At 74.6% G+C, this 20,281-nt stretch overlaps 1 protein-coding gene across 1 annotated transcript in view; it reads left to right on the top strand.

Moving 5' to 3' along the window:
* The first annotated feature begins 416 nt into the window (after positions 1 to 416).
* Positions 417 to 20,281, top strand: part of SHANK1 (SH3 and multiple ankyrin repeat domains 1) — a 48,880-nt gene continuing 29,015 nt past the window's right edge. Inside the window, 13 exon segments of the mRNA XM_087772942.1 lie at positions 417 to 494; positions 5,436 to 5,669; positions 6,821 to 7,024; positions 7,834 to 7,905; positions 8,939 to 9,047; positions 10,932 to 11,089; positions 14,659 to 14,826; positions 16,425 to 16,541; positions 17,185 to 17,262; positions 18,049 to 18,115; positions 18,737 to 18,778; positions 19,077 to 19,141; positions 19,143 to 19,348. Of these exon segments, the coding sequence (XP_087629068.1) occupies positions 5,454 to 5,669; positions 6,821 to 7,024; positions 7,834 to 7,905; positions 8,939 to 9,047; positions 10,932 to 11,089; positions 14,659 to 14,826; positions 16,425 to 16,541; positions 17,185 to 17,262; positions 18,049 to 18,115; positions 18,737 to 18,778; positions 19,077 to 19,141; positions 19,143 to 19,348 (1,502 nt within the window). The 5' untranslated portion in view covers positions 417 to 494; positions 5,436 to 5,453.

Raw genomic sequence — 20,281 nt, 5'->3', positions numbered from 1 at the left:
AAGGGGTGGGGTCTCCAGGAGGGGCGGGGCATCAAGGAGGCGGGGTCTGCGGGAGGGACAGGGTCACAAGGAGGGGCGGGGTCTCCGTGGGAGGTGGGGTCTCCGGGATGGGCGGGGTCTCTATGGGAGGCGGGGTCTGCGGGAGGGGCGGGTTCTCTGTGGGAGGGGCGGGGTCTCGGGGCGAGGCCTGGTGGGCGGGGGCTGCCCAGGTGCGAGTGGGCGGGGCTGCCGTAGTGGGCGGGGCATTGCAGAGGTGCGGGCGGGGGCGGGGCCCTCTGGTGGGCGGGGCGTGCGGTCCGGGTGGGCGGGGCTCCGCCGGCCGGCTCCCGCTCGGCGCGGGGTGGGCGGGGCCGCGGTGGGCGGGGCCGGGCGGAGGCGGCCGCCGGGGTGGGCGTGGCCGCGGTGGGCGGGGCCGGGGCCGCTCCGCTCCCGTTCCGCCGCGCCGGGGGCTCCGCTCGGCCGCTGCCCGGGGCCGCCCCCGCCGCCACCGGCAGGTACGGAGCGGGGGGGCCGGGCCAGCGCGGGGGGGGCCGGGGCCACCGTGCCGGGGGTCGGGGCCAGCGGGGGGAGGGGGCCGGGCGACCATGAGGGGGGGCGGGGCGACCCGGGGGGGGCGGTCAGGGCGCCCCCGGGGGGGGTCGGGGCGACCAATAGGGGGTCGGGGCGACCACGAGGGGGGTCAGGGCGACTATGAGGGGGGATCACGGCGACTGGGGGGGGTCGGGGCGACAGTGGGGGGGGTCAGGGCGACCACGAGGCGGGTCAGGGCGACTGGGGGGGTCAGGCGACCGGGGGGGGGGGGGGGGTCGGGACCAGTGGGGGGTGGCCGATAGAACGGGGCCGTGCAAGGCACGGGGAGGGGGGAGGGGGCGGGGGCGTGCAAGGGGGGGGAGGGGGGATTCGTGCAAGGGGGTCGTGGAACGGGCGTGCAAAGCGGGGGGGCGTGCAAGGGGCGGGGGAGGGGGGTGGGGGTGCAAGGGGGGCGTGCAAGCGCCGGGGAGAGGCGTGCAATGCACCGGGGGGTGGGTGTGCAAGGGGGGGCTGGGTGTGCAACGGGGGCCGTGCAAAGCGTGCAAGGCAGCGGGGGGGGGGGGGCCTCGGTGCAATGGGGCCACGCTCGTGCAAGGCGGCCGCGTGCAACGTGCAAGGCGGGGGGGGGGGCTCTGTGCAAGGTGCTCGTGCAAGGGAGGGGCTCGTGCAAGGGGGTGCTCGTGCAAGGCGGGCGTCGTGCAAGGGGGGGTTGCTCGTGCAAGGGGGCCGTGCAACGTGCACACGGCAGGGAGCTCCGTGCAACGGGGGGAGGGGGAGGCTTGTGCAAGGGGGGGGGCGATGGGGACAGGCGTGCAAGAGCGGCTGGGCGTGCGAGGGCGCGCGCACACGCGTGTGCCCGCCGCCGGCCCCCCGCGGGGCCACGCGTGACCCCCAGGTGCGTGCGCGCGCCCGCCGCCACGTGTGCGCCGCACGTGCGCCTCCCGGGCCTGCGGGCGGGCGGGGCTTGCACGCGCGCGTGCAAGCGGCGCCGCCCGGGACCCGCGGCCTCGTTCGGCCTCGTTTGGCCTCGTTTCGGTCCCCCACCCCCACCCTCGCACGTGGGGCCGAGGCGGCGGCGTGGCCGGGCACGCGCGTGTGCGAGCGTGCAAGGGGCGCGCGGGCGCGGCGCGCGGGAGCTGGGGTGAGCGTGCAAGAGGCGCGGGCGACCCCGTGTCCGCGGGCGAGAGGCGGGCGTGCGCGGGCGCGCGGGCGAGAGGCGCGCCCGACCCCCTACGCGCGTGCAAGGGGCGCGCGTGCGAAGGGCGAGCGTGCAAGAGGCGCCGGCGCGGCGGCAGGGGAGCGCGCGAGAGGGGCGGGGGTCGCGCGGGCGTCGCACGAGGGCGCGCGCCCCTTGCACGTTGGCCTCGCACGAGGGCCTCACGTGCGCGCGCACACGCGTGTCCGGGCGCTCGGGTCCCCCCGCGCCCCTCCCCCACCCCCGGGCCTGGCAGCGCCTGACGGTCGCCATGGCAACGGCAAAGGATTCTGGGTGCAAACCGGGCCGAATCGGGGCCGGGCGTCGCACGAGGGCTGCGCGTGTCGCACGAGGGGTCACCGCCTCGCACGAGGGGCGCCCCGCGCCCGCGGGGGGGGGGGGGTCCCGGCCTGCTCACACGCGTGGTCCTGCGCGCGCACGCTTGCACACGCGTGCTCCTGGCGCGCGCGCGTGCTCCCTCTGCGTGCACGCTCGCACACGCGTGCTCCTGGCGCACATGCGTGCTACCTCTGCGTTCACGCTTGCACACACGTGCTCCCTGCGCTCACACGCTTGCACACGCGTGCTCCTGGCGCGCCTGCGTGCTCCCTCTGCGTGCATGCTTACACACACATACTCCCTGCACTCACATGCTTGCACACGCGTGCTCTTGGCGCACATGCGTGCTCCCTCTGCGTTCACGCTTGCACACACGTGCTCCCTGCGCTCACACGCTTGCACACGCATGCTCCTGGCGCGCCTGCGTGCTCCCTCTGCATGCACACTTGCACACGCGTGCTCCTGGCGCACGTGTGTGCTCCCTCTGCGTGCACGCTCGCATGCATGTGCTCCCTGCGCTCACACGCTTGCACACGCACGCTCCTGGGGCTCACACCGGCTCTCCATGCATGCACGCTTGCACACGCGTGCTCCCCATGCACGGGCACGCTTACACACGCCTGCTCCCCGTGCCCACACACGCTTGCACACGCCTGCTCCTGACGCCCACGCCTGCTCCTGGTGCCCTTGCACACACGCGTGCTCCCGGTGCCCACACTGGCTCCTTGTGCCCACACGCTTGCACACGCCTGCTCCCAGTGCACACACGGCATCGCCACGCACACACGCTTGCACACACGTGCCCTCTGTGCCCGGGCCTGCACCCCGTGCCCACACACGCTTGCACACGCGTGCTCCTGGTGTGCGTGCATGCTCCCTCTACATGCGCGCTTGCACACACGTGCTCCCAGTGCTCACACGCTTGCACACACCAGGTCCCTGTCCATGCACGCTTGCACACACGTGTGCTCCCGGTGCTCACACTGGCTCCCCGCACTCACACGCTTGCACACGTGTGCTCCTGCTGCACGTGCCTGGTGCTCACACCGGCTCCCCGCACTCACACGCTTGCACACGTGTGCTCCCAGTGCTCACACTGGCTCCCCATGCACACACGCTTGCACACACGTGCTCCCTGCGCTCACACGCTTGCACACGCGTGCTCCCAGTGCCCACACACTTGCACACACTGGCTCCCCACACTCACACGCTTGCACACGTGTGCTCCCAGTGCTCACACTGGCTCCCCATGCACACACGCTTGCACACACGTGCTCCCCATGCACACACACTTGCACACACGCGCTCCCCACACTCACACGCTTGCACACACGTGCTCCCGGTGCCCGGGCCTGCACCCCGTGCCCACACACGCTTGCACACGCGTGCTCCCACTGCTCACACCGGCTCCCCATGCACACACGCTTGCACACATGTGCTCCCCACACTCACACGCTTGCACACACGTGTGCTCCCGGTGCTCACACCGGCTCCCCGCACTCACACGCTTGCACACGTGTGCTCCTGCTGCACGTGCCTGCTCCCTCTGCGTGCACGCTTGCACACATGTGCTCCCTGTGCACACATGCTTGCACACACGTGCTCCCCACACTCACACGCTTGCACACGCATGCCCCCAGTGCCCGGGCCTGCACCCCATGCCCACACACGCTTGCACACGCGTGCTCCCAGCACTCACAAGCTTGCACACGTGTGCTCCCGGTGCTCACACCGGCTCCCCGTGCACACACGCTTGCACACACGTGCTCCCCATGCAGACACACTTGCACACGCGTGCACCCGCTGCCCCAGTCTGCACCCCATGCACACACGCTTGCACACACGTGCTCCCCATGCTCACACGCTTGCACACATGTGGTCCCAGTGCCCAGGCCTGCTCCCCGTGCACACACACGCTTGCACACACGTGCTCCCCATGCTCACACGCTTGCACACGTGTGCTCCCGGTGCCCGGGCCTGCACCCCTTGCCCACACACACTTGCACACGCGTGCTCCCGGTGCTCACACCGGCTCCCCGTGCACACACGCGCTTGCACACACGTGCTCCCCATGCTCACACGCTTGCACACACGTGCTCCCAGTGCCCGGGCCTGCTCCCCGTGCACACCCGCGTGCCCACCCCCGCTCCCCGCCCCCCGCCCCCCCCCAACTGGTTCAAGGGCCCCCAAGGTCACGGCGCCGCCGTGTCGCTGCCGTGTCGCTGCCGTGTCGCTGCCGCGTCCCCGCGTGTCCCCGTCCCCCCCCCCCCCCCCCGGGACGCGCCCCACTTCCCGCCGCCCGCTAAAAATAGCCCGACCCAGGCGGGCGCCTGCGGGCACGAGCGCGTGCGAGGGCGCGGGAAGGGCGGGGGGGGGGGCTTCGCACACGCGTGTGCGTGGCGGCGGCGGCGCGGGAAAGGCGGGCAGGGCGGCGGGTGCGCGAGCCGTGCCGTGAGGGTGCACACGCGTGTGCAAGCGTGGGGGTGCTGGAGGGGCACCCCCCCCACCCCCCCCCCCCCTCCTCCCGGTTCCCCCCAGTCCCGTACTGGTGCCTTGCGCACCCGTGTGCTGCTCCATGCATGCACACGCGTGTGCGAGGGTGCACACGCGTGTGCGAGCGTGTGGGTGCTCGGGGGGGGCTGTGGGGGCTGGGGGGGGGGTCACCCACCCCCTCCCCCCCCCCAGCCGTGCGATGGTGGCAGCAAACCCTCGCGCTGCCCCGTGCGTGCACATACGTGTGCAAGACTTCACATGCGTGTGCGAGCGTGTGGGTGCTCGGGGGGGGCTGTGGGTGCTGGGGGGGGGCTGTGGGTGCCCGGGGGGGCTGTGGGTGCTGGGGGGGGGCTCGGGGGGGGGTCACCCACCCCCTCCCCCCACCCCAGCCGAGCGATGGTGGCAGCAAACCCTCGCACTGCGTCGTGCGTGCACATACGTGTGCAAGACTTCACATGCGTGTGCGAGCGTGTGGGTGCTCGGGGGGGGCTGTGGGTGCTGGGGGGGGGCTCGGGGGGGGGTCACCCACCCCCTCCCCCCCCCCCAGCCGTGCGATGGTGGCAGCAAACCCTCGCGCTGCCCCGTGCGTGCACATACGTGTGCAAGACTTCACATGCGTGTGCGAGCGGGTGGGTGCCCGGGGGGGCTGTGGGTGCTGGGGGGGGCTCGGGGGGGGTCACCCACCCCCTCCCCCCCCCCAGCCGTGCGATGGTGGCAGCAAACCCTCGCGCTGCCCCGTGCGTGCACATACGTGTGCAAGACTTCACATGCGTGTGCGAGCGTGTGGGTGCTCGGGGGGGGCTGTGGGTGCTGGGGGGGGGCTGTGGGTGCCCTGGGGGGGTTCGGGGGGGGTCACCCACCCCCTCCCCCCCCCCAGCCGTGTGATGGTGGCAGCATGCCGCGCACGCCGGCCTCCAGCGAGGAGGAGGAGGGTCGGGGCTCCGAGTACCCCGAGGGCGACTCGGACTCGGGGAGCTCCCGCGAGGGCCCCCCCGGCGGCAACCCCGGCCCCCCCCGCGCCCGGGGCCCCCCCCGGCCCCCCCCCGCCCCCGACGACGCCCACTTCAGCAGGATGGTCTCCCGCATCGGCATCCCCGACCTGCACCAGACGGTCAGCGGGGGGGGGCGAGATCCGGGGGGGGGGCCCCGAAATCCGGGGGGGGTCCCCAAATCGGGGGGGTCCCCAAATCGGGGGAGGGTCCCCGAAATCCGGGGGGGGGGCGAGATCCGGGGGGAGCCCCGAAATCCGGGGGTCCCCAAATCGGGGGAGGGTCCCCGAAATCCGGGGGGGGGGGGGGCGAGATCCGGGAGGGAGCCCAAATCGGGGGGTCCCCGAAATCGGGGGGGGGCCGAAATCTGGGGGGGGTCCCCGAAATCTGGGGGGGGGGGCCCGAAATCTGGGGGGGGGTCCCCAAATCGGGGGGGGTCCCCGAAATCCGGGGGGGGGGGCCCGAAATCTGGGGGGGGTCCCCAAATCGGAGGGGGGTCCCCGAAATCCGGGGGGGGCGATATCTGGGGGGGGAGCCCAAATCGGGGGGGGGGGGGGCCCGAAATCCGGCGGGTGGGGGGGCGAGATCCAGGGGGAGCCCAAATCGGGGGGGGTCCCCGAAATCTGGGGGGGGCCCGAAATCTGAGGGGGGTCCCGAAATCCGGGGGGGTCCCCAAATCGGGGGGGCCCGAAACCGGGGGGGTCCGAAAAATGGGGGGTGGGGCAAAAAATATGGCGGGTTCGGGGGGGCCTAAAGGTGGGGGGGGGGGTCTCCAGTGGTGGTGGGGGCACCCCAAAGGCAGGAGGGACCCCAAAATAGGGGGTCCCCCAAATGTAGGGGAGGACCCCAAAACGAGGGGGGTCACCCCAGGGTGGGGGGGGGGGTCCCGATCCTGGGGTGCCCGAGCCCAGGGGTGCTGGGGGGGGTCCCCACGGTGGGGGTCCCTGACCCCGGGGGTGCTGGGGGGGGTCCCCATTAGGGGGGTCCCTGACCCCAGGGGCTGTGGGGGGGGTCCCCACGGTGGGGGTCCCTGACCCCGGGGGTGCTGGGGGGCCCGATCCTGGGGTCCCTGACCCCGGGGGTGCTGGGGGGGGTCCCCATTAGGGGGGTCCCTGACCCCGGGGGTGCTGGGGGTCCCGATCCTGGGGTCCCTGACCCCGGGGGTGCTGGGGGTCCCCTCGGTGGGGGTCCCTGACCCCGGGGGCTGAGGGGGTCCCCTCGGTGGGGGGCTCCCCGCGGCGGGGCCCCCCCTGACGGCCCGGTGCCCCCCCAGAAGTGCCTGCGCTTCGACCCGGGGGCGGCGGTGTGGGCGGCCAAGCAGCAGCTGCTCTGCGCCCTGACCGAGGGGCTCCACGACGGCCTCAACTACGGCCTCTTCCAGCCCGCCGCCGCCGGCCGCGACGCCAAGTTCCTGGACGAGGAGCGGCCCCTGCGCGACTACCCCCAGAGCTTCGACCAGGGCGTGCCCTACCTCGAGGTGGGCGGGGCCTCGGGGTGGGCGGGGCCTCGGGGTGGGCGGGGCCGGGGTGGGGGACCCCCTCCCCCCCCTTGTGGGTTGCCCCACCTAAGAGCTTTGACCAGGGCGTGCCCTACCTCGAGGTGGGCGTGGCCTCATGGTGGGCGGGGCCTGGGTGGGAGGGGCCTGGGTGGGGGGACACCCCCCCCCCTTGTGGGTTGCCCCACCTAAGAGCTTCGACCAGGGCGTGCCCTACCTCGAGGTGGGCGGGGCCTCGGGGTGGGCGGGGCCTCGGGGTGGGCGGGGCCTGGGTGGGGGGGGTCACCCCCCTTGTGGGTTGCCCTACCTAAGAGCTTCGACCAGGGCGTGCCCTACCTCGAGGTGGGCGTGGCCTCATGGTGGGCGGGGCCTGGGTGGGAGGGGCCTGGGTGGGGAGACACACCCCCCCCTTGTGGGTTGCCCCACCTAAGAGCTTTGACCAGGGCGTGCCCTACCTCGAGGTGGGCGGGGCCTCGGGGTTGGGCGTGGCCTCATAATGGGCGTGGCCTGGGTGGGGGACCCCCCCCCCCAAGGGACGCCCCCCCGTGGGTTGACCCCTCCCCAACAGCAGGGCGTGGCCTACCTCTAGGTGGGCAGAGCATGGGGTGGGCGGGGTCTGAGCGGGCGGGGCACGGGGCGGGGCTTCCCTTGGGGCGGGGCCTGTGGGTTCCAGCCTGGGTTGAACGGGGTGGGGGGGTGGGCGTGGTCCTGGCGGGGAAGGGGCGAGTCCCTGGCCCGAGGGGGCGTGCCCCCGGCCCGGGGGGCGTGTCCGCGCTGACCCCGCCCCCCAGTTCCGCTACAAGACGCGGGTGTACAAGCAGACCAACCTGGACGAGAAGCAGCTGGCCAAGCTCCACACCAAGGTGGGGCCGCCCCGGCCACGCCCCCTTGCTCCCGGCCACGCCCCTTTGCTCCAGACCACGCCCCTTTGCTCCCAGCCACGCATTCCCACGTGTCCCCTCGCCCCCCGCATCCCCGTGTCCCCGTGTCCCCTCGCCCCCCGCGTCCCCGCGTCCCCTCGCGGCGTCCCCACGTCCCTGTGTCCCCTCACGGTGTCCCCGTGTCCCCGTGTCCCCTCACCCCCCGTGTCCCCACGTCCCTGCGTCCCCTCACGGCGTCCCCGTGTCCCCTTGCCCCCCGTGTCCCCACGTCCCCATGTCCCCTCACGGCGTCCCTGTGTCCCCTTGCCCCCCACGTCCCCTCATGGCGTCCCCGTGTCCCCGTGTCCCCTCACCCCCCGCATCCCCGTGTCCCCGCGTCCCCATGTCCCCTCGCCCCCCACGTCCCCTCACGGCGTCCCCGCATCCCCTCATGGCGTCCCCATGTCCCCTCGCCCCCCGTGTCCCCACGTCCCCATGTCCCCTCACGGCGTCCCCACGTCCCTGCATCCCCTCACGGCGTCCCTGCGTCCCCGCGTCCCCATGTCCCCTCGCCCCCTGTGTCCCCTTGCCCCCCGCGTCCCCGCGTCCCCTCACGGCGTCCCTGCGTCCCCGCGTCCCTGTGTCCCCTCGCCCCCTGCGTCCCCTCGCCCCCCGCATCCCCACGTCCCCTCACAGCGTCCCCGCGTCCCCATGTCCCCTCGCCCCCGCGTCCCCTCGCCCCCCGCGTCCCCGCGTCCCCTCACGGCGTCCCCGCGTCCCCTTGCCCCCCCGCGTCCCCGCATCCCCTCACGGCGTCCCTGCGTCCCCATGTCCCCTCGCCCCCCGTGTCCCCTCGCCCCCGCGTCCCCTCGCCCCCCGCGTCCCCGCGTCCCCTCACGGCGTCCCCGCGTCCCCATGTCCCCTCGCCCCCCGCGTCCCCTCGCCCCCCGCGTCCCCGCGTCCCCTCACGGCGTCCCCGCGTCCCCTCGCCCCCCGCGTCCCCGCGTCCCCTCACGGCGTCCCCGCGTCCCCGCAGACGGGGCTGCGGAAGTTCCTGGACTACGTGCAGCACGGCTCGGCCGAGAAGGTGGCCCGGCTGCTGGACCGCGGCCTGGACCCCAACTACCACGACTCCGACTCGGGGGGTGAGCCCCCACCTTGGGGACCCCCCACCTTGGGGACACCCCGACCCCCGGGACCCCCCACCTTGGGGACACCCCATCCTTGGGGACACCCCGACCCCTGGGACCCCCCACCTTGGGGACCCCCCACCTTGGGGACACCCCACCTTGGGGACACCCCGACCCCCGGGACCCCCCACCTTGGGGACCCCCCACCTTGGGGACACCCCGACCCCCGGGACCCCCCACCTTGGGGACACCCCATCCTTGGGGACCCCCCGACCCCCGGGACCCCCCACCTTGGGGACACCCCCCCTTGGGGACCCCCCGACCCCCGGGCCCCCCCACCTTGGGGACACCCCATCCTTGGGGACACCCCGACCCCTGGGACCCCCCCCCCTGGGGACCCCCCACCTTGGGGACCCCCCACCCTGGGGACACCCCGCCCCCCGGGACCCCCCACCTTGGGGACCCCCCACCTTGGGGACACCCCGACCCCCGGGACCCCCACCTTGGGGACACCCCATCCTTGGGGACCCCCCGACCCCCGGGACCCCCCACCTTGGGGACACCCCACCTTGGGGACACCCCGACCCCCGGGACCCCCCACCTTGGGGACACCCCATCCTTGGGGACACCCCGACCCCCGGGACCCCCCACCTTGGGGACACCCCATCCTTGGGGACCCTCCCAGGCCCCTGGGACCCCCCCGACACCTAGGGACACCCCCACATTGGGGACCCCCGAACCTTGGGGACCCCCCCACCTTGGGGATCCCCCGACCCTTGGGGACCCCCCCACATTGGGGACCCCCCCAACCTTGGGGACCCCCCACCTTGGGGACACCCCGACCCCTGGGACCCCCCCCATCCTTGGGGACCCCCTGACCCCTGGGGGGGACCTCCCGACCTTGGGGCCCCCCCCATGGCCCTGGGGACCCCCCTGGGGTGGCCCTGAGACCTTGGGGACCCCCCCAGGCCCTTGGGGACCCCCGTGTTCCTGGTGTCACACCCTGGGGTGCCCCCGGGGACCCCCCCATGTCCCCAGTGTCACCCCCTGACCCCCCCAGCTCCCCAACCCCTGATGTCCCCCATCACCCCACGATGTCCCCATGTCCCCCCAATGTCCCCCCGTGTCCCCATGTCCCCACACCCCCCCATGTCCCCAGGTCCCCCCCACGCCCCCCTATGTCCCCACGTCTCCCCGTGTCCCCACACCCCCCCATGTCCCCATGTCCTCGTGTCCCCATGCCCCCCACGCCCCCCATGTCCCCCCACGCCTCCCCACGTCCCCTCATGTCCCCACACCCCCCACGCCCCCCGTGTCCCCACGCCCCTCCATGTCCCCACGCCCCGCCATGTCCCCATGCCCCCCACGTCCCCCCATGTCCCCACGCCCCCCGTGTCCCCACGCCCCCCACGCCACCCCATGTCCCCACACCCCCCCATGTCCCCACGCCCCCCCATGTCCCCATGCCCCCCACCTCCCCCCATGTCCCCACGTCCCCCTGTGTCCCCACACCCCCCATGTCCCCACACCCCCCACGCCCCCCATGTCCCCATGCCCCCCACGACCCCCATGTCCCCACGTCCCCCCGTGTCCCCACGCCCCCCCACGCCCCCCTGTGTCCCCACGCCCCCCCATGTCCCCACACCCCCCACTCCCCCCGTGTCCCCACGTCGCCCTGTGTCCCCACACCCCCCATGTCCCCACACCCCCCACTCCCCCCCGTGTCCCCACGTCGCCCTGTGTCCCCACGCCCCGCCATGTCCCCATGCCCCCCCACATCCCCCTGTGTCCCCACCCCCCCCGTGTCCCCACGCCCCCCCATGTCCCCACGCCCCCCCGCCCCCCGTGTCCCCCCGCCCCCCCGCCCCCCGGGTGACAGGGTGTCCCCCCCCCCCCCAGAGACCCCGCTGACGCTGGCGGCGCAGCGCGAGGGCCCGGGGGAGGTGGAGATCATCCGGCTGCTCTGCCTGGGGGGGGCCCACCTCGACTTCCGCGCCCGCGACGGGGCCACCGCCCTGCACCGCGCCGTCTGCACCCGCCGCTACCCCGCCCTGCTGGTGGGCACCCACGGGGGGCAGGGGGGGGCACCCACGGGGGGCAGGGGGGGCACCCACGGGGGCCAAGGGGGCCATGGGGGGGACCCACGGGGGGCATGGGGGGCCCCCACGGGGGACCAAGGGCCATGGCGGGCACCCATGGGGGGCCAAGGGGCATGGGGGGCATGGGCACCCACTGGTGAGCATCCACGGGGGCCAAGGGGGGCACGGGGGGCACCCACAGGGGCCATGGGGGGAACCCATGGGGGCCAAGGGGGCCAGGGATGGGCACCCACGGGGGCCAAGAGGGCCATGGAGGGCGCCCACGGGGGGCATGGGGGGCGCGCACGGGGGCCAAGGGGCATGGGGGGCACCCACGGGGGCCAAGGGGGGCATGGGGGGCACCCACGGGGGCCAAGGGGGCCAGGGATGGGCACCCACGGGGGCCAAGGGGCATGGGGGGCACCCACGGGGGCCATGGGGGGCAGGGGGGGCACCCATGGGGGGCACCCACGGGGCCGGTGGGGGCCATGGGGAGCACCCATGGGGGCCAAGGGGGCCATGGGGGGCACCCACGGGGGCCATGGGGGGTGTGGGTGAGTACTCACGGGTGGCTGGGGGCACGTATGGGCACCCACGGGGGCCATGGGTGGGCATGGGGGGCAGGGGTGGCCATGGGTGGGCACCCACGGGTGGGCTGGGGCACCCGTGGGTGGGCGCAGGCTCACACTGGCACCCACGGGCGTGCATGGACTTGCAGTGGCACCTATGGGTGTGCGTGGGCACCCACGAGTGGGCGTGGGCGTGCGTGTGCTCCCATGGGCACCCACGGGTGTGCACGGGTGTGTGTGGGCACCCACAGGCCTGCCGTGCATGCACAGGTGCTGCGCGGGCCCCTGCAGCGTGCAATGGGTGCAATGGGTGCTGTGCATGGCCCTGCAGCGTGCAACGGGTGCAATGGGTGCTGCGTGGGCCCCTGCAGCGTGCGCGGGTGCAATGGGTGCTGTGCACGGCCCTGCAGCGTGCAACGGGTGCAATGGGTGCTGCGTGGGCCCCTGCAGCGTGCAACGGGTGCAATGGGTGCTGTGCATGGCCCTGCAGCGTGCAACGGGTGCAATGGGTGCTGTGCACGGCCCTGCAGCGTGCAACGGGTGCAATGGGTGCTGCGTGGGCCCCTGCAGCGTGCAACGGGTGCAATGGGTGCTGTGCACGGCCCTGCAGCGTGCAACGGGTGCTATGGGTGCTGCGTGGGCCACTGCAGCGTGCAACGGGTGCAATGGGTGCTGTGCACGGCCCTGCAGCGTGCGCGGGTGCAATGGGTGCTGCGTGGGCCCCTGCAGCGTGCAACGGGTGCAATGGGTGCTGTGCACGGCCCTGCAGCGTGCGCGGGTGCAATGGGTGCTGCGTGGGCCCCTGCAGCGTGCAACGGGTGCAATGGGTGCTGTGCACGGCCCTGCAGCGTGCGCAGGTGCAATGGGTGCATGGGTGCTGCGCGTGCGTGGATGCAACGGGTGCCTGGGTGCTGCTGCAGCATGCAAAGGTGCGCGGGAGCAATGGGTGCCTGGGTGCAAGGGCGCATGGGTGCTGCGCATGCTCCTGCAGCATGCCCGGGTGCTGCGCATGCCTGGGTGCAATGGGTGCTGTGCATGCAGCGGGTGCATGGGTGCCCCTGCAGCGTGCACGGGCGCAAGGGGTGCACAGGTACACAGGTGCCTGGGTGCTGCGCCTGCTCCTGCAGGGTGCACGGGTGCTGTGGGCGCGTGGGTGCCGTGGGTGCCCCTGCAGCATGGCTGGGTGCTAGCGGGTGCATGGGTGCTGTGCGTGCCTGGGTCTGATGGGCGCGTGGGTGCAATGGGTGCCCGGTGCTGTGGGTGCCGTGGGTTCCCGGGTGGGTGCCGTGGGTGCCCTGGGTGCCTGGGTAGGTGCTGTGGGTGCCGTGGGTGCCCGGTGGGTGCGGTGGGTGCTATGGGTGGGTGCCATGGGCAAGGGGATGCCGTGGGTGGGGGGGTGCTGTGGGTGCCATGGGTGGGTGGGTGCCGTGGGTGGGTGCCGTGGGCGGGTGGGTGCCATGGGTGGGTGCCGTGGGTGCCGTGGGTACCATAGATGGGTGCCATGGGTGGGTGTGGTGGGTGGTGGGGGTGGTGGGTGCCATGGGTGGGTGGGTGCCATGGGTGCCGGGGGCGGTGGGTGCCGTGGGTGCTGTGGGTGGGTGCTGTGGGTGGGTGCCGTGGGTGGGTGCCGTGGGTGCTGTGGGTGCCGTGGGTGCCGTGGGTGGGTGCTGTGGGTGGGTGGGTGCCATGGGTGCCATGGGTGCCATGGGCGGGTGCCGGGGGTGGGTGCCGGGGGCGGTGGGTGCTGTGGGTGCCATGGGTGGGTGCTGGGGGTGGGTGCCGGGGGTGGGTGCCATGGGTGCCATGGGTGCCGGGGGCGGTGGGTGCAGGCTGGTGCCATGGGTGGGTGCCGGGGGTGCCGGGGGTGGGTGCTGGGGGGGCCGGGGGGGGGTGCCAGGGGGGGGGGGCGCAGGCCGGTGCTGTGGGTGGGTGCCGGGGGTGGGTGCCATGGGTGCTGTGGGTGCTGGGGGTGGGTGCCATGGGTGCCATGGGTGCCGGGGGCGGTGGGTGCAGGCCGGTGCCGTGGGTGGGTGCCGTGGGTGGGTGCCGTGGGTGGGTGGGTGCCGGGGGTGGTGGGTGCAGGCCAGTGCCGTGGGTGGGTGCCGGGGGTGGGTGGGTGCCGGGGGCAGTGGGTGCAGGCCGGTGCTGTGGGTGGGTGCCGGGGGTGCCGTGGGTGGGTGGGTGCTGGGGGTGGGCGGGTGCCGGGGGCGGTGGGTGCAGGGGGGGGCCGTGGGTGGGTGCCGGGGGTGCCGTGGGTGGGTGCTGGGGGTGGGTGCCGTGGGTGGGTGGGTGCCGGGGGCGGTGGGTGCAGGCCGGTGCCATGGGTGGGTGCCGTGGGTGCCGTGGGTGGGTGCCGTGGGTGGGCGGGTGCCGGGGGCGGTGGGTGCAGGCCGGTGCCGTGGGTGGGTGCCGGGGGTGCTGTGGGTGGGTGCTGGGGGGGGGTGCCGTGGGTGGGTGGGTGCCGGGGGCGGTGGGTGCAGGCCGGTGCCATGGGTGGGTGCCGTGGGTGCCGTGGGTGGGTGCCGTGGGTGGGCGGGTGCCGGGGGCGGTGGGTGCAGGCCGGTGCCGTGGGTGGGTGCCGGGGGTGCCGTGGGTGGGTGCCGGGGGTGGGTGCCGGGGGCGGTGGGTGCCGTGGGTGGGCGGGTGCCGGGGGCGGTGGGTGCAGGCCGGTGCTGTGGGTGGGTGCCGGGGGTGCCGGGGGTGGGTGCTGGGGGTGGGTGGGTGCCGTGGGTGGGCGGGTGCCGGGGGCGGGGGGTGCAGGCCGGTGCCATGGGAGGGTGCCGGGGGTGCCGGGGGTGGGTGCTGGGGGTGGGTGCCGGGGGCGGTGGGTGCCGTGGGTGGGCGGGTGCCGGGGGCGGTGGGTGCAGGCCGGTGCCGTGGGTGGGTGCCGGGGGTGCCGTGGGTGGGCGGGTGCCGGGGGCGGTGGGTGCCGTGGGTGGGCGGGTGCCGGGGGCGGTGGGTGCAGGCCGGTGCCCGCAGGCGCTGCTGGACCTGGGGGGCTCCCCCAACTACAAGGACCGGCGGGGGCTGACGCCGCTCTACCACACGGCCATGGTGGGGGGGGACCCGCGCTGCTGCGAGCTCCTGCTCTACAACCGCGCCCACATCGGCACCGTCGACGAGAACGGCTGGCAGGAGATCCACCAGGTCCCGCCGGCCCCGGCCCCCTGGCCCCATGGCCCCCTGTCCCCACGGCCCCATGGCCCCCTGTCCCCATGGCCCCGTGTCCCCATGTCCTCATGGCCCCCTGGCCCCTTGTCCCCATGACCCCATGGCCCCCTGGCCCCGTGTCCCCCTGGCCTCACGGCCCCCTGTCCCCATGGCCCCATGTCCCCCTGTCCCCATGGCCCCATGGCCCCATGGCCCCCTGGCCCCCTGTCCCCATGGCCCCATGGCCCCGTGTCCCCATGGCCCCATGGCCCCATGGCCCCCTGGCCCCCTGTCCCCATGGCCCCATGGCCCCGTGTCCCCATGGCCCCATGGCCCCATGGCCCCCTGGCCCCATGGCCCCCTGTCCCCATGGCCCCATGGCCCCGTGTCCCCATGGCCCCCTGTCCTCATGGCCCCATGGCCCCACGGCCCCCTGTCCCCACGGCCCCCTGGCCCCGTGTCCCCATGGCCCCGTGTCCCCCTGGCCTCACGGCCCCCTGTCCCCCTGGCCCCGTGTCCCCATGTCCTCATGGCCCCCTGGCCCCTTGTCCCCATGACCCCATGGCCCCCTGGCCCCGTGTCCCCCTGGCCTCACGGCCCCCTGTCCCCCTGTCCCCATGGCCCCCTGGCCCCGTGTCCCCATGTCCTCATGGCCCCTGGCCCCTTGTCCCCATGGCCCCCTGTCCCTGTGTCCCCCTGTCCCCCTGTCCTCATGGCCCCGTGTCCCCCTGGCCCCATGGCCCCCTGTCCCCATGTCCCCCTGTCCCCATGGCCCCTTGTCCCCATGGCCCCCTGTCCCTGTGTCCCCCTGTCCCCCTGGCCCCATGGCCCCGTGTCCCCCTGGCCCCGTGTCCCCATGTCCTCATGGCCCCCTGGCCCCTTGTCCCCATGACCCCATGGCCCCCTGGCCCCGTGTCCCCCTGGCCTCACGGCCCCCTGTCCCCATGGCCCCATGTCCCCCTGTCCCCATGGCCCCCTGGCCCCGTGTCCCCATGTCCTCATGGCCCCTGGCCCCTTGTCCCCATGGCCCCCTGTCCCTGTGTCCCCCTGTCCCCCTGTCCTCATGGCCCCGTGTCCCCCTGGCCCCATGGCCCCCTGGCCCCATGGCCCCCTGTCCCCATGTCCCCCTGTCCCCATGGCCCCTTGTCCCCATGGCCCCCTGTCCCTGTGTCCCCCTGTCCCCCTGGCCCCATGGCCCCCTGGCCCCCTGTCCCCATGGCCCCATGGCCTCGTGTCCCCCTGTCCTCATGGACCCCTGGCCCCTGGCCCAGTGTCCCCATGACCTCGTGTCCCCATGGCCCCTGGCCCCGTCTCCCCCCGGCCCCTGGTCCCATTGCCCCGTGTCCCCCTGGCCCCATGGCGCCGTGTCCCCATGGCCCCTGGCCCTGTAGCCCCCTGTCCCCATGTCCCCATGTCCCATGTCCCCGTCCCCAGGCGTGTCCCTGTCCCCATGTCCCTGTCCCCATGTCCCCATGTCCCATGTCCCCGTCCCCAGGCGTGTCCCTGTCCCCATGTCCCTGTCCCCATGTCCCCATGTCCCATGTCCCCGTCCCCAGGCGTGTCCCTGTCCCCATGTCCCATGTCCCTGTCCCCAGGCCTGCCTGCACGGGCACTCGCAGCACCTGGAGCATCTCCTCTTCTACGGGGCGGAGGCGGCGGCGCAGAACGCGTCGGGGAACACGGCGCTGCACATCTGCGCCCTCTACAACAAGGTGGGGGGGACGGGGGGACATGGGGGGACAGGGGGACATGGGGGGGACGGGGGGGACATGGGGACATGGGGGGGACAGGGGGACATGGGGGGGACGGGGGGGGACATGGGGACACGGAGACATGGGGGAGACATGGCGTTGCACATCTGCGTGCTGTAAAACAAGGTGGGGACAGGGGACATGGAGACACTGGGACAGGGACAGGGGGACGGGGACACTGGGACAGGGACAGGGGGACGGGACATGGAGACACTTGGACGGGGACATGGGGACGGGGACAGGGGGACAGGGGGACAGAGGGACGGGGACACGGGGATGGGGACAGGGGGACAGGGACATGGAGACAGGGACATGGGGACAGGGGGACATGGGGACACTGGGACGGGGGCACAGGGATGGGGACATGGGGACATGGGGACAGGGGGATGAGGACATGGGGACGGGGCCAGGGGACATGGTGTACGGCCGTGGGCCATGAGAAGTGGGGCCGGGGCCACGGGGACGTGGGGCCAGGAGCCAGAGGCGGGCGGGGGGGCCATGGGGGGGCCATGGGGGGGACAGGGGCCAGGGGACAGGGGACAGGGGCCAGGGGACAGGGGACAGGGGACGGGCCCCGGCGGGGTGCCACGGGTGCTGTCCCCAGGAGAGCTGCGCCCGCGTCCTGCTGTACCGGGGGGCCAACAAGGAGGTGAAGAACAACAGCGGGCAGACGCCCTTCCAGGTGGGACGGGGGACAGGGGGACAGGGGGGACAGGGGGACGGGGGGGATGGGGGGACGGGGGGGACAGGGGGACAGGGGGACGGGGGGACGGGGGGGATGGGGGGGACGGGGGGACATGGGGACATGGGGGGGACAGGGGGATGGGGGGACATGGGGACATGGGGGGGATGGGGGGACGGGGGGACAGGGGGACATGGGGGGACATGGGGACATGGGGGGGACGGGGGGACGGGGGGACATGGGGGGGACATGGGGGGACGGGGACAGGGGGACAGGGGGACATGGGGGGACATGGGGGGACATGGGGGGGACATGGGGGGGACATGGGGACAGGGGGGACACGGGGACATGGGGACACAGGGTGGGACATGGGGGGGACATGGGGGGACGGGGACAGGGGGACAGGGGGACATGGGGACATGGGGGGGACGGGGGGACATGGGGGGACATGGGGGGGACATGGGGACAGGGGGGACAGGGGGAAGTGGGGACACAGGGTGGGACATGGGGACACAGGGGGATGGGGGGACATGGGGACATGGGGACGGACATGGGGACAGGGGGGACAGGGGGGCATGGGGACACAGGGTGGGACATGGGGGGGACGGGGGGATGGGGGGACATGGGGGGGTCAGGGGGACATTGGGGACAGGGGGACATTGGGGACATGGGGACGGGGGGACACGGGGGGACATGGGGACAGAGGCCCTGGGGGTCCCGGACATGGGGGGGGAGGGGCCGCGCCCTGCCCCCCCTCCCCCCCAGCCGCCGCCCCCCCCCCCCCAGGTCGCCGTCATCGCCGGGAACTTCGAGCTGGGGGAGCTGATCAAGAACCACCGGGAGGCCGACGTGGGTGAGTGGGGACCCCGCACCCCCCCCGCACCCCCGCACCCCCATACCCCCCCGCACCCCCATACCCCCCATAGCCCCCCATACCCCCCCATAGCACCCTATACCCCCCCATAGCCCCCCATACCCCCCCATATCCCCCCATACCCCCCATACCCCCCCATACCCCCCATAGCACCCTATACCCCCCCATACCCCCCATACCCCCCCAAATCCCCCCCATACCCCCCATAGCACCCCATAGCCCCCCCATATCCCCCCCATCCCCCCATCCTCCCCATACCCCCCAAATCCCCCCCATACCCCCCATAGCCCCCCCATAGCACCCCATAGCACCCCATCCCCCCCATGCCCCCCATAGCACCCATACCCCCCCCGCTGACCCCCCCCCCCAGTGCTGTTCCAGGAGTCCCCCCAGTTCGCGGGGCGGTGGCGGGAGGGGACCCCCAAATCCCCCCCATACCCCCCATACCCCCCCATAGCCCCCCCATAGCCCCCCAAATCCCCCCATACCCCCCCATAGCACCCCATAGCACCCCATAGCCCCCCCAAATCCCCCCCATACCCCCCCATAGCACCCCATACCCCCCATAGCACCCATACCCCCCCCGCTGACCCCCCCCAGTGCCGTTCCAGGAGTCCCCCCAGTTCGCGGGGCGGCGGCGGGAGGGGACCCCCAAATCCCCCCCATACCCCCCATACCCCCCATAGCCCCCCCAAATCCCCCCATACCCCCCATACCCCCCCATAGCCCCCCCAAATCCCCCCCATACCCGCCCATACCCCCCCATATCCCCCCATAGCCCCCCCAAATCCCCCCATACCCCCCCATACCCCCCATAGCCCCCCCATAGCCCCCCCATAGCCCCCCAAATCCCCCCCATACCCCCCCATAGCACCCATACCCCCCCCGCTGACCCCCCCAGTGCCGTTCCAGGAGTCCCCCCAGTGCGGGGGGGGGGGGCGGGAGGGGGGGCGGGGGCCCCCCCTGCCCCCCCAGCGCCTGCTGCGGGCCAACAGCGACACGGGGGGGGGGGGCCCTGCCCGAGTGGGTGCTGCGGGGCCCCCCCGGCGCCCCCCCCGCCCCCCGGCCCCCCCCGGGCACCCCGCGCAGCGCCAGCCGGCCCCCGGGGGCTCGCGCCCGCTCCCCCGCCCGCGGCCGGCACCCCGAGGAGCCCCGGCGGCAGGCCCGCGGGCGGCCCGGGTGCGGGGGCTGGGGTCCTTGGGGGGGGGCTGGGTCCCTTGGGTGAGGGGCTGGGGTCCCTGGGGGGGCTGGGTGCTGGGGACCCCTTGGGGGGGGCTGGGGTCCCTGGGGGGCTGGGTCCCTTGGGTGAGGGGCTGGGGTCCCTGGGGGGGCTGGGTGCTGGGGACCCCTTGGGGGGGGGGCTGGGGTCCCTGGGGGGGCTGGGTCCCTTGGGTGAGGGGCTGGGGTCCCTGGGGGGGGGGCTGGGTGCTGGGGACCCCTTGGGGGGGGCTGGGGTCCCTGGGGGGGCTGGGTCCCTTGGGTGAGGGGCTGGGGTCCCTGGGGGGGGCTGGGTGCTGGGGACCCCTTGGGGGGGGGGCTGGGGTCCCTGGGGGGGCTGGGTCCCTTGGGTGAGGGGCTGGGGTCCCTGGGGGGGCTGGGTGCTGGGGACCCCTTGGGGGGGGGCTGGGGTCCCTGGGGGGGGCTGGGTCCCTTGGGTGAGGGGCTGGGGTCCCTGGGGGGGCTGGGTGCTGGGGACCCCTTGGGGGGGGGGCTGGGGTCCCTGGGGGGGCTGGGTCCCTTGGGTGAGGGGCTGGGGTCCCTGGGGGGGGGCTGGGTGCTGGGGACCCCTTGGGGGGGGGCTGGGGTCCCTGGGGGGAGCTGGGTGCTGGGGACCCCTTGGGTGGGGGGCTGGGGTCCCTTGTGAGGGGGTCTGGGTGCTGGGGACGCCTTGGGTGGGGGTCTGGGTCCCCGGGTGGGTGCCTGGGTGCCCGGGCGGGGGTCCGGGCAGGGGTCCCATGGGTGATGAAGGATGTTGGGGACCCCCGGGTGGGGCTCTGGGTCCCTGGGCGGGGGTCTGGGTGCCTGGGTGGGGGTCTGGGTGCCGGGGTGGGGGTCCGGGTCCCCGGGCAGGGCTCTGGGTGCCCGGGTGGGTGCCTGGGTGCCGGGGTGGGGGTCCGGGTCCCCGGGCAGGGCTCTGGGTCCCTG

The sequence above is a fragment of the Nipponia nippon genome, unplaced genomic scaffold (assembly GCF_047370975.1).
Source record: "Nipponia nippon isolate SJK-2023a ecotype South Korea unplaced genomic scaffold, ASM4737097v1 scaffold_38, whole genome shotgun sequence".
Lineage (NCBI taxonomy): Eukaryota > Metazoa > Chordata > Aves > Pelecaniformes > Threskiornithidae > Nipponia > Nipponia nippon.
Note: the sequence above shows the minus strand (reverse complement) of the source record. Positions and strands in the feature narration are given on the sequence as shown.